General features: G+C 36.6%; 1 protein-coding gene and 1 non-coding gene across 2 annotated transcripts; one reads left to right on the forward strand and one right to left on the reverse strand.

Annotated features, from left to right (window-relative positions):
• Window positions 1-685: 685 nt before the first annotated feature.
• Window positions 686-792, reverse strand: LOC127078067 (small nucleolar RNA R71). Its single transcript, XR_007787813.1, has one exon. It is a non-coding gene; the product is annotated as a small nucleolar RNA R71 (small nucleolar RNA).
• Window positions 793-10080: 9288 nt separating this feature from the next.
• LOC127073743 (diacylglycerol kinase 1) lies at window positions 10081-17693 on the forward strand. The gene is made up of 8 exons (XM_051014945.1): window positions 10081-10334; window positions 10554-12044; window positions 12366-12735; window positions 13475-13551; window positions 15573-15692; window positions 16206-16370; window positions 16822-16959; window positions 17338-17693. Exons 2-8 carry the CDS (start codon window positions 10875-10877, stop codon window positions 17485-17487), a joined length of 2190 nt encoding a protein of 729 aa, XP_050870902.1. The 5' UTR covers window positions 10081-10334; window positions 10554-10874; the 3' UTR covers window positions 17488-17693.
• Window positions 17694-17913: the final 220 nt, after the last annotated feature.

Genomic DNA, 17913 nt, shown 5'->3' on the forward strand with positions numbered 1-17913 from the left:
AACACCATAACAATAGATAATGATAGATTGACACTTGGTCTCTGTGGATTCGACAATCTTTTATATTACTCTGACGCGTTCGTATACTTGCGAAACACCGCATCAAGTTTTTGGCGCCGTTGCCGGGGACCAATTTCGTCAAATTTCATTTTCCTGTTGTTATATTGTTTAGACTTAGGCTATTTCCCGCCGGTCAATGCGAAGAACTCGCAGCACCGGAAGTTTAAGCTTAGTATACCCTCTGGCAGAACCTGAACGTTACGCTCACGCATGTTTATTCTTTCATAAAATTAAGAGAGCTATGGCCGAAGATCAAAACCAAAGACCTCTTAAAGATTTCGCTCAACCATCTAATGAAGAACCTAGTTCTAGTATAGTAAACCCAACCATCTCAACTAATAATTTGGAACTTAAACCATCCCTGTTGCAACTAGTGCAACAGAGACAATTCGCGGGTCTCGCTACTGAGAACCCAAACCAACATTTAAAAATATTTCTTCAATTAGCAGACACTTTTAAAACCAATGGAGCTTCTCCTGAGGCAATACGTTTAAGATTATTTCCTTTTTCCCTCAGAGATAAAGCCCTATCATGGTTAGATTCCCTTACACCCAATTCCATTATGACTTGGGATAACCTTAGAAGAGTTTTTCTTGCTAGATATTTTCCCCCGAGTAAAACCGCCGTTCTTCGAAACCATATAACTAGATTTACCCAAAACCAAGGAGAATCGCTGTTCGAAGCTTGGGAGAGATATAAAGAGTTGTTACGTGCATGCCCACATCATGGTTTAGAAAATTGGTTAATCATTCAAACCTTCTATAATAGACTTCATTACAACACAAAGATGACCATCGACGCTGCCGCAGGCGGTGCTCTGATGAACAAACCTTATCCTGAAGCTAGTGCCCTCATCGAAGATATGGCTCAAAACCATCAATCATGGGGAGTCGAACGAGCGACAGCTGAGAAGAAGGAAGCCCAAGGAGGAGTGCATGAACTAAGCTCTATAGACATGATGCAAGCTAAAATTGACGCATTAGCCCTCAAAGTCGAGCATATGTGCATAAACCCGAATACTGTAGCCGCAGTTTCGTCGGATTGTGAGATATGTGGAACCCAAGGATACCAATTTACAGAATGCAATCTATTAAACGAAACCCACTCTGAGCAAGTGAACTACACCCAAGGGAACCCATATTCGAATACCTATAACCCTGGATGGAGGAATCACCCGAAATTCTCCTATAAAAACAATAACCCTATTCAAAATAATACACCTCCGAGACCTAGTTATCAAGCCCCTAAATCAAATCAACCTATGCAACCTGTACCACCAAAGTCGAGCCTTGAGAAAATTATGGAAAATTTTATCACTGCTCAAACCCAACAAAACAAGGAGTTCATGAACCAAAACATTCATGTTAACGAATTGATTACTCAGTTAGGAACCAAGGTTGACCAAATAGTTACACATACCAAGATGCTTGAAACCCAAATCTCTCAGGTAGCTTTAAACCAAGCCCCTCAGACTACACCTGGAGGACAATTCCCTGGACAACCTCAACAAAATCCGAGAGGACAAGCCAATGCCATTACCCTACGAAGTGGGAACGCTTATGATGAGCCACCAAACCCTAGATTGAGTGAACCCAAAACTTCTAAGGAATGTACCAAACCCCCGGACGAAGTAAAGGAACCAGAGGAATTTGAAAACCAGGAAGGTCGAGAAAAAGGAGAAGAACCTAAAGATAAAACTTATGTACCACCCCCGCCATATAAACCACCTATACCATATCCGCAAAGAATCAAACAAACTCAGATCAATAAACAGTATCAAAAATTTATTAAAGTTATAGAAAAACTTCATGTAGAAATCCCTTTCACAGAAGCCATCACCCAAATACCTTCTTATGCAAAGTTTCTCAAAGACATCCTTACTAACAAACGTAGACTTGACGATCCGAAGCCTTTGGAATGTAATGCTATTTCCGAGGACAAATTAGCAAAGAAAGATAAAGATCCTGGAAATTTCTCCATTCCTTGCCTTTTGGGTAATCATGTCATCGAAAAAGCTTTTCTAGACTTAGGAGCTAGTGTAAGCCTAATGCCTTTAGCAGTTTGTGAGAGGTTAAACTTAGGAGAATTACAGCCCACTAAGATGTCACTTCAGTTAGCCGATAGATCTGTTAAATATCTGATAGGCATTTTAGAAGATGTTCCTGTTAGGATAGGTCAGTTATTTATCCCTACTGATTTTGTTGTCATGGACATCAAAGAGGACAATGATATACCAATCCTTCTAGGTAGACCATTCTTATCGACTGCAAGAGCCATAATAGATGTCAAGAAAGGAAAGTTGACATTTGAGGTAGGTGACGAGAAAATAGAATTTATACTTTCGAAATTTCTTATGGCACCTGTGATGGGAGACTCGTGTTATGCCTTAGATATCATTGATGAATGTGTTAGAGAATTAGAACAAAAAGAAATTATAAAAACAATTAAGTTACCATCAACTCTCATAAGGGAAAATGATGACTTTAAGAAACCCTATATCGATGATAACCTTTACGAATGTTTATCCCTTACCCCAGATCCTATGCCATGCCCTAAGAAACCAACCTTAGAACTTAAGGAACTGCCTAAGAACCTGAGATACGAATTCCTCGATGAAAAGATGAACCGTCCAGTTATAGTTAGTGCTACCTTGAGCCAAGAGGAAACGAACCAACTTTTAGACGTTTTACGAAGATATCCCTTAGCCTTAGGATATAATATCTCTAACCTGAAAGGTATAAGCCCATCCGTATGCATGCATCGGATTTCGCTCGAAGAAGATTCAAAACCCTCTAGGGAACATAAGAGAAGAATAAACCCTATAATGAGTGATGTTGTTAAAAAGGAAGTTCTTAAGTTACTTGAGGCAGGTATAATCTATCAGATCTCGGATAGTAAGTGGGTGATCCCTGTACATGTAGTACCTAAAAAGGGAGGCATCACAGTCGTGCAAAATGATAGAGGCGAACATGTAGGAAAATGTTTAGAAGGAGGATGGCGAATGTGTATAGATTATAGAAAATTAAATAAAGCAACTAAGAAGGATCATTTCCCTTTACCATTTATTGACCAGATGTTGGAGCGTCTAGCCAGACACTCTTACTTCTGCTATCTAGATGGATATTCTGGATTCTTCCAAATACCTATCCACCCCGAAGATCAAGAAAAAACTACCTTTACATGCCCTTATGGAACTTTTGCCTACAGACGAATGTCGTTCGGCCTCTGTAATGCCCCAACTACTTTCCAACGCTGCATGATGTCAATCTTCGCAGATTACCTAGATGGCATCATGGAAGTGTTTATGGATGATTTCTCAGTTTGCGGATTTGATTTCCACAATTGTCTTGCTAACCTTGAGAAAATCTTGGAGAGATGCGTGGAGGTGAACCTCGTGCTAAACTGGGAAAAATGTCATTTCATGGTAACCGAAGGAATAGTTTTAGGACATATAGTTTCCGAAAAAGGAATAGAGGTAGATAAAGATAAAATAGAAGTTATAGAAAACCTAAAACCACCAAAAACAATCAGAGAAGTCCGAAGCTTTCTTGGACACGCTGGATTCTACCGGCGTTTTATTAAGGACTTCTCCAAAATAACCAAACCTTTAACTGGACTTTTAATGAAAGATACTGAATTCATTTTCGATGAAAAATGTAATGACACATTTAATCTTTTAAAGCAAGCGTTAGTATCTGCACCTATTATAAACCGCCCGATTGGTCGGAACCCTTCGAGATAATGTGCGATGCTAGTGATTATGCAGTTGGAGCCGTTCTAGGACAAAGGAAAGATAAAAAATTACATGCCATTTATTATGCCAGTAGAACCCTAGATGCTGACCAACTTAACTATGCAACAACTGAAAAAGAATTACTCGCTGTAGTCTTCGCTATAGACAAATTTAGATCTTATCTAGTAGGAGCAAAAATTATTGTTTACACCGATCATGCTGCCATTCGTTACCTATTAAGTAAAAAGGATGTCAAGCCCAGGTTACTCCGATGGATTCTATTACTACAAGAGTTTGATTTAGACATAAGAGATAAAAAAGGAACTGAAAATGTAGTAGCCGATCACCTTTCTAGGCTAGAACATCTAAAACCTGAACTAGTACCCATAAATGATGACTTCGCCTATGATAGACTGATCGCTAGAATAGAAACCATTGAAGATAATAACCTAGATCTTTATAAGAATTCCCAAAATTCCTTAGCAATAAGTAACGTACCCTGGTATGCAGATTTCGTTAATTACCTAGCTGCTGATATAGTGCCCTCTGATCTTGACTACCACCGCAAGAAGAAATTCTTCCACGATGTGAGAAACTTCTATTGGGACGAACCGCTCCTTTTCAAAAGGGGTAAAGATGGCATTTTTCGCCGTTGCGTTCCAGAAGAAGAGGTAAATAGTATTATCAAGCATTGTCATTCTGCACCCTATGGTGGACATGCGAGCACCTCTAAGATATACGCCAAGATTCTTCAAGCTGGCCTATTCTGGCCTACCATGTGGCGTGATGTCTATGCTTTCATTGTCAAATGTGATAGATGCCAACGCACTGGAAACATTTCAAGACGTGATGAAATGCCCTTAAGAAACATTCAGGAAGTAGAACTCTTTGACGTATGGGGTATAGATTTCACGGGACCTTTTCCACCATCCTTAGGAAATAAGTATATCTTAGTAGCTGTAGACTATGTGTCTAAGTGGATTGAAGCTATAGCTGCACCCACAAACGACACTAGGGTAGTAATCAAACTATTTAAAAACTACATATTCCCTAGATTTGGAACACCACGTTTAGTCATAAGCGATGGAGGATCACACTTTATATCGAGAATATTTGACAAACTTTTAAGAAAATATGGAGTTAGGCATAGAGTAGCAACACCATACCATCCACAGACTAGTGGCCAAGTAGAAGTATCTAATAGGGAGATAAAAAAAATCCTAGAGAAAACTGTTTCTATTTCTAGGAGAGACTGGTCTCAGAAGCTTCAAGAAGCATTATGGGCCTATAGAACCACTTTCAAAACCCCTATAGGAACTACTCCTTATCAACTAGTTTATGGAAAATCCTGTCACTTACCATTCGAATTAGAGCATAAGGCCTATTGGGCCATTAAAACTTTGAATTTAGACTACCTAGCCGCTAGAGAAAAGCGTACCCTAGACATTCATAAATTAGAAGAACTTAGGCAATCGGCCTACGAGAATGCGAAAATATATAAAGAGAGGACAAAAGCCTATCACGACAAAAGAATAGTAAAGAAAAATTTCAATATAGGAGATCCTGTTCTCCTTTTCAACTCTAGGTTACGACTCTTCCCTGGAAAGCTACGTTCAAGATGGATTGGTCCTTTCGAAGTATCCAAGATTCTGAGATCCGGAGCCGTAGAAATCAAGAACGATACCTGTAGTCCATTCATTGTAAATGGACAAAGACTAAAGCTCTACGAAGGAGGAGACATTCCAACATACTACTCAAGCCACACCTTGATTGATCCACCAATTCCTACTACTACAGGTGTATAAATTCTAATCGTCAAGCTATTGACGTTAAACAAGCGCTGCGTGGGAGGCAACCCATGGTTTTTCTTTCATTTTACTTTTTCTCATTTATTTAATTTTATTTTTATTTTATTTTATAATATTTTGCATTGAGACTAAGATTTGAATGGTTTGTATTTTCAGGACCACTTTCTTAACCTTTACAGGATGCAGGATTTCGATGACATGCATGTGGCCTATAGAGATAATGCTCAGAGGAAGCGCTACATCGTCTTGTATCAGCGTCCTATGGCACCCACATGTTATCCCGATCAACACTGTATGGAGGCACTGGGTATCGAGCCGAGTATCCGATTCCTTAGCCACCAGCTTCACTGGGACGAGTTTGCTGATGACTTAAGTAACACCTATAGGAACCTGACTTTGGAGTTCCTGAGTTCATTCGACTACGACCCATACTCTGGACCAGATGGGTATGCTGCTTTCAGGCTTTTCGAAGTTGAGTACTCTTTCAGCCAGAAAGAGTTCGGCGACCTTTTGGGCTTCCAGACCACTCCTGATGCTATCTCGGAGACACCTATGGGATATTTCCTGGGTAAGGAGGTTGAGAAGTTTTGGAGTGATATCTCAGGATGGCGAGGGCACTAGTGGTCAGCAATAGGTTGTCAAGTAACTCTTCCCTTATCTTATTTCGAAACATTGGGGACAATGTTCGATCTAAGTGTGGGAGGAGACTCTATCGTCTTTTCTTTATTACCTTTCTCGTTTCTCCTTTATCGCTTTTTCTTTGCTGTTTTTAGATAGTTTATTTATTGTTATTTCCTTGTAGTTGTTTATTTTGCTTTTTAGTATAATGCATGAGTCTGACGAGTCACCAAATACAGTAGATCTTTAGTACAATCCTACCTTCCCATACCTTTAGCCCCACCGAATTTTTTTTGCAAAAGAAACTAGTGATATTTCGAAAGTTTTCAGGTTTTAAAGACATGTTTTGAGTAAGGATGCAGTGACTTGGGAGAACTTTGCGAAACATTAGTATCTGTTTTAGCACCATAAGCTTCGTAAATATAAGAATCATTCCCGAAACCCCATATACCATGGCCTTAATCATCATTTCCGTATAAGTCCTTAGTAGTTTATCTCAGCAGTCAGCTCCGGCCTACGCATCCTCTACGTAAGGGATCGATGCAAATAAGTGAATGATCCAGAAAAACAAAAAAATAAAATAAAAGAAAGCAAAAAGGCAACTCCGGTATAGGTGACCCTCAAAAAGTCATTTAAACCAAAGAATTGTAAAAAATTGCTACAAAAAGAAAAAGAAAAAGAAAAAGAAAAGCAGTACCCACTGCTAGTTGGTTCAGAGGTATCTGGCACTGAACTCGGTAGGACGGATTACGATCCGATCCCCCACAACTACAGTTGGGTCCAATAAAAGGGTTTACACATGTTTATGTGCCAGAAACCCCAAGCTCTGATCATAATCACTAACAGGCCACTCTACTATGAAGCATGTACGGATAATGAGCTTAATGTGATTGCGCCTGAATGAAAAGGATATAAAAAGAGATGAAGAGGCAGGCCTAGGTATTGTGGGATAATATGAGTTGGTTAATATAGGAATGAAGTTTATGTCCGTATTTGCGGATTAGTGTCATCATGATACCCTTAGTTCACTCGGTTAGTACCTATCACTACATCCCGACTTGAACCTGGAAATTTTACCTGAAGCACTCGTTTACACAGATTTTCTTTTATGAGCTTTTCAATGTTTTGCTTGAGGACAAGCAAAGGTTTAAGTGTGGGAGAGTTTGATAACACTAAAATTTACCGTATTTTCGACTCCGATTTCACATGCATTCTAGTTGTTTTATTATCATTTTGTTGTGTTATTGATATGTTTTCCTTTGTTTTCAGGTTTTTACTTTAATCGGAGCCCCGATCGAGAAAAGGAGTGAAAAAGAGCTAAAAACCCTAAAAATCAACATTTTGTACTTATGGCCTACCCAATGGCGGGCACCACAGACCCTGCCATGACGTGTCCAAGCTCAACTTCCCTCAACTCTCACGTTCTCCACTACATCCACTAAGGCGCCTCACTTGGGCCTTGTGGCGGGCGCCATGGCCTTGTGACGGGCGCCACAAGAGGAAAACAGTTTCCCTCCCATTTTCAAGTTGAAGGGCATCCAAGTCACTTCCATCTTTTTACTTGCTTATAAATAGAAACTCGAATTCACTTTTACAATCATCCAAACTTAAAGCAGAGGCAAACTCAGAGCAACTTTGTTTCACTTAGGCATATATTCAGTTTTATAAAGTGGTAATCGCTTCACATTGGAGTGTTACCACAATTGTGTAATCGAGTCTGTGATAGAGTCTGTAATCGAGTTTGGAGCACTTCGGAAGGAAGTTAATCCTGCCGCCATTTTCATTTTCGCATTGCAATTTATTCAACCCTCCGATTGGAGCAGGTTTTTATTACTTGTCTTTATCTTATTTATTTTCCGCACTCGCTTTACTTTATTTATTTCTCGCACTCGCTTTACTTTATTTATTTCTCGCACTCGCTTTACTTTATTTATTTCTCGCACTCACTTTACTTTATTTATTTCCTCGCACTCACTTTACTTTATTTATTTCCTCGCACTCGCTTTAAATTATTTACTTTCCGCACTCACACTACTTTCATTTATTTTCCGCACTCGAACTACTTTTATTTATTTTAATGCACTTTTACTTTACCATGTCTAGCTAAATTTATAAGGTTAGAATGTAAGAATCGTAATTGAACCAGTAATCCGTACAATTGTTCGTAGAAATACTTAAGGGCTATTTTAACTTTCAAATTAAGTTTTTCCGCACTTCAATTCCGTTGGGTAAGATCGAAAGCCGTCCAACGTCTTTTTAAACTTAATTGTTTTTAACTATTTCAAAAACAGCGAAAGCGCTTTGTTTAGTTCATTAGGAGATTTTAACATTAAGAAGAAAAGAGATTTTAAAACTATTTTCGGACGCGTTTATAAGTTTAGAGTCTGGTTCGTAAGAACCTCTTTTGGTTAAGAAATCCATGTTATAATACTTTTCAACTTAGTCAAGATACTATATTTCTTAAAAATAGGTTTACTATTCTAACGCAATGCGCGCCTTTTTATAAGTGACAATAAGAGGGTTTGATTAGGGAGTACAACTCGATTCTGAATACGCGAAAGCGACAGTTCCTGTTAAATTAATTCTTTTCAAAGTAGGAAACACTGCCCATAAGTAGCTCTATTAGCAAGTACTTTGATTATCCATTGATTATGTGAATTACATTCGACCCTGTCTTTATTAATTAATCTTTATTCAACACTTTACTTTTCATTGTACACTCCAAAAAAACACCTATTTTGATTGCCTTTGATAAACACCATAACAATAGATAACGATAGATTGACACTTGGTCTCTGTGGATTCGACAATCTTTTATATTACTCTGACACGTTCATATACTTGCGAAACACCGCATCAATAAAGAAAAAAATAAAGTTAACAAGAGTAACGAGGATACAAGGAATTAGAGAAAAAGACAAAGGAATAAAGAAAATCAACAACTTACTTAGATAGAATCACGATCCTCATAGCGAAAACCAAGAGACTTCAATCCAAATGGGAAAAAACATTAAGGGTGAAAAGATGGTTGAATCAATGGCAATCAAGAAAACACATGAACTAGTTATAAATTGTTGTTTTTTAGATTATAAATTTGTAAAAATGCATTTATCCAAAACAATGTTAAATATTTAGTGTAAAAAAATACTTTTAACAAACAATTTTAAAATTTGTTTTGTTTTATTTTTTGAAATTAAATACATTTAGAGCTTAACGATGTCGACAACATATTAATATTAAAACTTTTAAACATTATTGCTATAACATTTAAAATAATGTCACATGACTTAATAATATTTTAACAAATAGTTTATTTTATAAAATTTAACAATTTTATAATAATATTATTATATTAGTATATAAAAATGCCGCTGTCAAATATTAAATTATAGACTAACTGTATATATCCTTTTGGGTCAAACTAGTTGAACTATCTTCTTCCTTTGAATTGATTTTATATAAATTTATTTAATTTTTTATTAAAATAAAAAGTAATTTAATATGTTAGTAATCTAAAATAAAAATAAAAAGCTCACATCTTCTATATAATCAACCTTACTCTCTTTTCTTATGGAAATTTATAACTTGTATATAGCTGATATGAAGGGCACCTCCACTAAAAGGAAAGTGCATAATTAGTTGTTCAGGGCTTTTGTCCTCTTCAATAACAAAAAAAAAACGTACTCTTTTTTTGGTTCATTTTATAACTATGTTATGAATACAACTCTAGTAGTTTCTTTTTTTTTTTTATAAAATCAAATCTTATTTATTATTTTTAAGAGGTAATCAGCTGAAAGTCCAAGAATCGGATTCGGTTTTTAATGGGAAAAAAATAAAATTCACCTTTTTAACCGAGAGAATGCGCCCAAAATAGAAGAAATATTCAATCTAGTTTCTTCTTCTGATTTTCTTTTTATAAATATAAATAAAAATGAATATTTTCTTTCCTCCCCTGTTAAGAAAAAGCAACGTTGTGTTGTGGGATTTGCTCTCACACATTCCCTTCTTTTGCAGTTTCGCTTGATCATTCCCAAACCATAACTCTCTCGATCTATCAACTAGGGTTTCTTCCAATCCTACATATTCATCTCGATCTCGCTGCCGCAATCGCTACTGTAAGCTAATTTTGTTTCTTCCACAATATACCAATTGATCAAATCTAGTTTTCTAAATTTTGTGCCGATTATGTGCTTTCGTTGCTTTGTTAATTTTATTTTTTTTGGAACTTTCTATTTCAAATATACTAATCGATGAAGATTAAGAAAGCGTTAAGTTGCTACAATTGGTTGGAAAATTGATTTTTTTCTCTTTTTTTAATTTTGTTTTGGGTACAGGTATTTTTGTATGCTTACGTGGATTGGAAATTTGAAGTTATCAAACAGAGATTTAGCAGAAGATGTTTTGGAGTAAATTTGGGGATGAGGAATTGGTTTCTTATTCAATACGTTTTCTTAGAGGAGTAAGGTTGAGTGGTTATATATTACACAGCATTTCATTGCCTACATATGAGTTTTGGTGAGAAATGACACATGGGGGATAATATCATATTGTTGTTTGTTCAGTTAGGAGTTTAATATAGTTAACTTGATTTTCCACAATCAAGCAAGTTTTGCTATCAATACTGGTAAGAAAATTTGGAACGACATAGTTGTGGAATGGATGACGATATAGATTTTGAGTTCTTTCTCCACACATGGAGTACGAAGAATCCGACGGATCGTATTTTCATTATATCTTGCTTAGTTGCTGCTCTGGTTGGAATTTCGACCATCTTCTATACGGCTTTTCAGTGGAGGAGAAACATTAATCTAAATTGGATGAAAGCTATAGCTAGATCTAAGAAAAACCCAAAGGCAAAGCATAAAGTTCCTGTGGCCCCTCATACTTGGGATCTAGAATCGGTATCTCGTGTAAAGAATTCAAACTGCTGTGTATGCTTTAAATCCATATCACCCTCTCAAACTCTAGGCCCTATTGTAGCTTCAGACAGTTTTATCCACCGGTGCTGTATTTGTGGTGCAGTAGCTCATCTAAGCTGTTCTTCTAGTGCACACAAGGACTGTAAGTGTGTTTCTGTGATTGGATTTGAGCATGTCTTACATCAGTGGGCTGTTCGTTGGACAGATGTAGCTGACCAGCCTGATGAACCTACTTTCTGTAGTTACTGTGAAGAGACGTGTGGTGGGACATTCCTCAGTGGTTCTCCTATATGGTACTGCTTGTGGTGCCAACGTTTAGTACACGTTGATTGTCATGGTTCAATGTCTAATGAAACGGGCGATATATGTGATCTGGGCCCTTTTAAAAGATTAATACTGTCTCCTCTGCATGTGAAGGAATTCAACCGGAACTTGCCAGGTAGTTTTCTTAGCTCAATTACCCATGGTGCAAATGAGATAGCATCTTCAGTTCGAGCAAGTATTAGGAGCCAGAGCAAAAAGTACAAACATGGAGGTGAAACACAGGTTGAATCTGGGAATAGTGGGAGCACTGGTGAAATATCCACAGAAAGCACTGCTGATTCTAGTCAAATAGCTAATGGTCATCATATAATAGAGGAAAAAAATAGTGTTGCATCAAATGAAGAGGTTCAACAACAAGATAGTGAAGTAGATAATAAGATGGACAGAAAACCCAGTTTCAGGCGCAATTCATCTATAAATCAGAAGGAGGATTCCCAGGTATCAGGAGTGAAACAGAATTATGAGTTGACTGGTTTGCCTCCAGATGCAAGACCATTACTAGTTTTTATAAATAAAAAGAGCGGGGCTCAGCGAGGAGACTCACTTAGGCTGCGTCTGAATATTCTTTTAAATCCTGTTCAGGTTTGTTACTCTGCTACATATTACAACATCTGGTTATCATTTGAGTTTTTGTTTGTTGCTTTCAATGTTCTTCACTGCAATTTTTGCATCCTTTTTTTTCTCCCTTCTCTTGATTTATGCATCGGGGCTAATAGGCCACAAATATCCACCAAGTACTCATCCATTTTTTAATGAAGTTATGTATGCATAACAAAGTTACTACAATGTTGACATCTTCTAGTGGTATACATGAAAGACTCCTAAAAAAGAAAAAAATAGTTCTCACACTTTTTGTGAAAAACTTTGACAATGCGATTATTGAGCTTCCTTCGTTTTGTCTAGGTATTTGAATTGAGCTCATCACAGGGGCCAGAGATGGGACTTCATTTATTTAGAAAGGTGCCTCACTTCAGAGTTCTTGTATGTGGCGGAGATGGTACTGTTGGTTGGGTTCTGAATGCAATAGAAAAACAAAATTTTGATTCCCCTCCCCCAGTTGCCATTCTTCCTGCCGGTACTGGAAATGATCTTGCTAGAGTTCTCTCTTGGGGAGGTAGCTTGGGTCCAGTAGAGAGGCAAGGGGGCCTTACCACAGTTTTGCATCATATAGAACATGCTGCGGTTACTATTCTTGACCGGTGGAAGGTAACAATCAGTAGCCCACAAGGAAAGCAACAACTCCAACCCCCAAAGTTTATGAATAATTATCTTGGTACGTGAATGCATTTTTCTCATGGTTACTATGAATTACATTTAATTGTATTGGATTGAAACATTTAGTAAGTCAGCTTCATAAACTTTACCGAAGAGCTAGTTCCTTTTGGGTGGTGGGTAGGGTTGGGTGCATTATATTATAGATGAGGGGAGAGATGCCTTTAGAGCTTTATGTCACGGTCTGGTACTCTAGTTTGAATCTGAGTATGGTTTGATACAAATTGAAGTGTCTATTTATTTGTTTTGATTTGCGCATTAAACCGGACTAGTTACATTTTTTTTCTGTCAACTTCGATCTGACTGTGTTGGATAGTTGAAATGAGGTTTAGGGATTCGGTACTTTTAATGCTTTAAATGCATTAGTTATGATCATTGTCTGGAAAATTTGAAAATTATTATGGAATACATGCAAATGTAAGGCATTATGAACGCCTTGATTCTGCCCTTTATCCTCTAAAGAGCATCCCTCCTTTCAGAGGAGCCGAATCCAAGGTTTAGCTTATGTCGATTTGAGCATTCAACTCAGGCACAATTTCAACTGTATTCTCATGAATGTACTTGGATCAGTATAAGTTATTCTTCTTTATCAGTTATCAGCCTTTATTTTGAATAACTGATTAGATAATAGATGCATTGAACTTGATTTTTATTAGACTAAATCATCTGCTGATTTTCAAGATATATCTACATTTGCGTTATCATGACTAGTTTTGTATCTAACAAGTATTTGATATTAGGAATTGGTTGTGATGCAAAGGTTGCTCTGGACATCCATAATCTGCGAGAGGAAAATCCAGAGAAGTTTTATAACCAGGTATTTAATGTCTAAATCGTAATGGATTTTGAGTTGCTTGGCGTATTTAAGGTTAGCATCTAACATGATCCCAACAAAAATAGGGTCACCAGCTATGAAGCTTCGACACGCCATTCACACAGCGTGTCGCCGTGTCAGACACCGACACGCGTACGACACACGTACGACATGTATCAAGCACGTACGACATGGATACGACACCTTATTCCAAATAAAGGACACGGTCCAATTCAGAAAATTCAAGAATTTTTTGTTAAAAAAAAACGCTACTAAAAAATTTTCAAAATTTTCAAAATAAATAGATTTTTTAGCCTTCATATTCCACTTCTTTACTATAAAAACAACACAATTAGGATTCTTTATTTTTTTTATATTTCACTGTTTTTGTCTCCACAAAATTCTTTTATCTTTTTCGGTTATTTTCATCTTTGCACACCATTGCTTTGGTTTTCTCAAGATATATATGAATATCAATTATCATGTTTGAAATTTGTTTGAAAGTATCTTAAATAAACATAAATTTTGCTTCTCATTTTAAGTTCTTTACAAATTTTGTCCATAAATTGCATTATTATATTAATATATAAAATATATATAGCCGTGTCCGTGTCCTATGATTTTTACATTAGCGGGGTCCTCGTGTCCGTGTCGTGTCCCGTATCCTAGTCCGTGTCCGAGTCCGGGCTTCATAGGTCACTAGTGTTTTCCTCATGGCCATCAGATTATAATAAAAATAATGGATAATATTGATTAAAAATTAACAAATTTGATCTCTATCATTCATTTAAAAACATAAATCAAAGAACGATGTAAGGGAATCACTAATGTACCTTCTTTAATGGGGTGCATCTTATTATACTGTGAAGCTTCAATTCAAGAAAATGGAAAGTTTATTAAAATAGGCAGCTGGGCTGATTAAATGGTACACTGGTATAAAAGTATTTGTTATTATTTATGTTAGATGGGTGTGTGGTATAAAACCACATCCTCTCTATTGTTTTTGCAAATGCATAAGAAAGCCACATGTGACGAGTAACAGATTCACAACTTAAGCTAAAGTAACAAATTAACAACTTCAAATAGAAAAGAATGAAGGTTTTGTCAAAACAAAAACCTAGAACATGAAAGAGAATAGTACAACTGTTGATATCTAATCTAGCAAATTATTCAAGCCAAAATATAATCATCTTCCTAAATCATTCAAGCCAACCACACTGTCTCTATTATTTTTGCAAATGCATTAGAAAGCCACATGTGACGAGTAACAGATTCACAACTTAAGCTAAAGTAACAAATTAACAACTCCAAATAGAAAAGAATGAAGGTTTTGTCGAAACAAAAACCTAGAACATGGAAGGGAATAGTACAACTGTTGATATTGAATCTAGCAAATTATCCAAGCCAAAATATAATTATTGTCCTAAATCATTCAAGCCACGATTACCATAACCATTTTTCATAAGGAAGGAGAAGAGGCTGAACCAGTGCCCAGAATTACGTCGACCCGCCTCCTCCAGACCTTCATCATGAAAAACCTTATCTGAACCAGCTCCTGGAGCTGAGCCAGAAGTAAATTGAACCAGACATATAAAAGAGAGCAGTGGCCACCTTGAAAGACAATGGCTGATCTAACCTTAACTTAACTGTTTGAAGAGACCATCAAATAGAATAAGATAACCGGAGCATACTCTTAATTGGGTAAATCTACTGAGTTATTCCCCAAATAATACTGGTAACTCCCCTGCAAAGCCATTGCCTTTTTTTCAAGCTGAAAGGAAGGCAACTCTTCTTGCAATCTTTTGGTCCATTTCCATGAATTTTCAAATCTTGCAGGTCCTCCCATTTGATTAGAACTTCAACATATACTTCCCAAATCTTGTCGTCAAACTTGAAGTACATGCTTCAAATTCACACTTGCTATTAGCTGCACTGTTCCACCGGTTATCTTAACAAGCATACAATGATATTCAGTGTATTGGAACTTTTAGGTTCAATGCTGAATTTACTCTTAACATATGCAGTTTATGAATAAAGTTCTATATGCAAGAGAAGGTGCTAAAAGCATAATGGATAGGACATTTGAGGATTTCCCTTGGCAGATTCGTGTTGTGGTGGATGGAGTTGAAATTGAGGTCCCTGAGGTGAGTTTTTTAAGCATAAATAGTCTGTATTTATTATATAGTTATTTTATATAGTTATTTATTTCACATTTCTCTGTTTTTTTGTGTAGCTGCTGAGTGTATAATAATAAATTGCTTTAATTTGTGTGACTAACTCTAATTATATGATATTGGCAAGCCGGTAAATTTTCAGAGTCAATTACTTACACTTTTACCCCTCTCTATGTTTAGCACAAGGGTAACCAAAAGTGTAAATCTTGCATTGTGTTTACCTTTCTTATGATAGATTGGGGTTGACCTTTTGATAAGTAGATAATGTAAGGGGCTATCTTATCATGTTAAAATTCAATTCAGCGGGTGTGTTTGCTAAGTTTTTGTCTTTTTGAACAGGGGGGGATTCAGACTCATGTTTGGGGACTCAAATTTTTATACTAGAATTTGTTTTAGTTTCCTACAAATTACAACCTACCTCCACCAAATATAAGAGCTAGACCCTTTTCTGAATTGTTCAATTTGGTTTTCAATTCCATCTAGGATGCTGAAGGGGTTCTTGTTGCAAATATTGGAAGCTACATGGGAGGTGTAGATTTGTGGCAAAATGAGGATGAGAATTATGATAATTTTGATCCACAATCTATGCACGACAAGATACTTGAAGTTGTGAGCATATCTGGAACATGGCACCTGGGGAAGCTTCAGGTAAAGATTAATATCATCCCCGTTCTAGTGATGTACAATTTTAGGATTCACATTGCCTTATAATTAAAGGGTCTTACTTAGGATTTAATACTGATATAAAAAGTGTGCAGCTGACTAACCATTTTAAAAAACTTCACTCGAACTATATTCAAGAATGATCTGGATTATAGAACTAGAGCTTGAATGTTTACTTTTTTATTATTATTTTTAATGGAGCAAGATCCCCATCCATCTCAGTTTTATTTATAATTGTATTTAGTATGTGGCCTCTGTTACTTCTATACCTTATTTCATATTTTCAGTCTCTAAGCTCTCTTTAGTTTTAAAATGGCATGCTTGAGTTTTAATTACGACTGAGACATGATATGTTTGTCAAGATTAAGTTTTACGTAATTCAAATTATGAAATAGTGGATGCTCAAATCCTCTGGCTATTGTTTTTGTCAATATAGGTTGGGCTTTCTCGAGCTCGAAGACTTGCGCAAGGACAGTCAATTAAGATACAATTATTTGCTAAGTTTCCTGTTCAAATTGATGGAGAACCTTGGTTTCAGGAACCCTGTACAGTTTCCATAGCTCATCATGGCCAGGTTATCATTTTAAAACTTCCCCATCCCCATTGTACATTACTGGCAGTGCAACCTCCTACTTTGTTACCTATTCCCTGCTTTATATTTTATGACCTTAAGTCTTTTTTCTTACTATATAACTGAATTTCAACGTGTTTGCAATTCTGCACAAGTTGACGGGGATACATTTTCCCATTTTAATGTTGTGTAATGACAATGTTGTCTTCTATTGAAATTTGACACTTCCTACATCTCAAGAAATGCTCGGTGCTGCAAAGAAAATTTAAATGTGATAGAACATATGTTTGTCTCGTGTTTTCTGATGTTCTAATTTTCTGCTTTACATCTTCTTTCTCACTGTCTGAACAACTTTGGTCATTATTTTTTGTGGCTGTTCAGGCCTTCATGTTGAAGAGGGCGGCCGAGGAACCTCTTGGTCATGCAGCTGCAATGATCACCGATGTGCTTGAGAACGCCGAAACCAATAATGTAATTAATGCTTCACAAAAGCGAGCTCTTCTTCATGAAATGGCACTCAGGCTGTCCTAGAAAATTTCTCCTTTACACCCGGTGATTACAGATTTTGTAGCAGTTATTTAGAGTATGTTTTGCACACTTGATGTATTTTCCTTTTCAGAACTCGTGTCGAAACTGCTCGCTGCTCCTGAAGTAGGCTTGTATATTATGAATACTACACATCAATAGAAAGAATGAAATCATATAGCTTCTAAGTTGATTGGTTATCAGCGTTGAAATACATGTGCAATATTTGTCTTCTGTAACATTACATATGCAACAATATCTTGAATATCCATTGTTTTATGGATTCCACTGTGAGAAGAGGATTATGATTTTACTATTACAACTTTCATTACAGGAAGACCTTGTCAGTATGCTTTTGAGGGTTGATTTCTCCCTTCTTCACTTTCATGTTTTTCCCATAGCAACCCTTTTTTAACCTTCAACCATAGACGA

The sequence above is a fragment of the Lathyrus oleraceus genome, chromosome 4 (genome assembly GCF_024323335.1).
Source record: "Lathyrus oleraceus cultivar Zhongwan6 chromosome 4, CAAS_Psat_ZW6_1.0, whole genome shotgun sequence".
Lineage (NCBI taxonomy): Eukaryota > Viridiplantae > Streptophyta > Magnoliopsida > Fabales > Fabaceae > Lathyrus > Lathyrus oleraceus.

What these genes read in the sequence shown, in the direction of transcription:
- LOC127073743 (XM_051014945.1), top strand. Translation starts at nt 10,875, where the DNA reads ATGGATGACGATATAGATTTTGAGTTCTTTCTCCACACATGGAGTACG. An exon ending in GGCACCTGGGGAAGCTTCAG is followed by an intron (nt 16,371 to 16,821) that starts GTAAAGATTAAT and finishes TTGTCAATATAG; the next exon opens with GTTGGGCTTTCTCGAGCTCG. An exon ending in CCATAGCTCATCATGGCCAG is followed by an intron (nt 16,960 to 17,337) that starts GTTATCATTTTA and finishes GTGGCTGTTCAG; the next exon opens with GCCTTCATGTTGAAGAGGGC.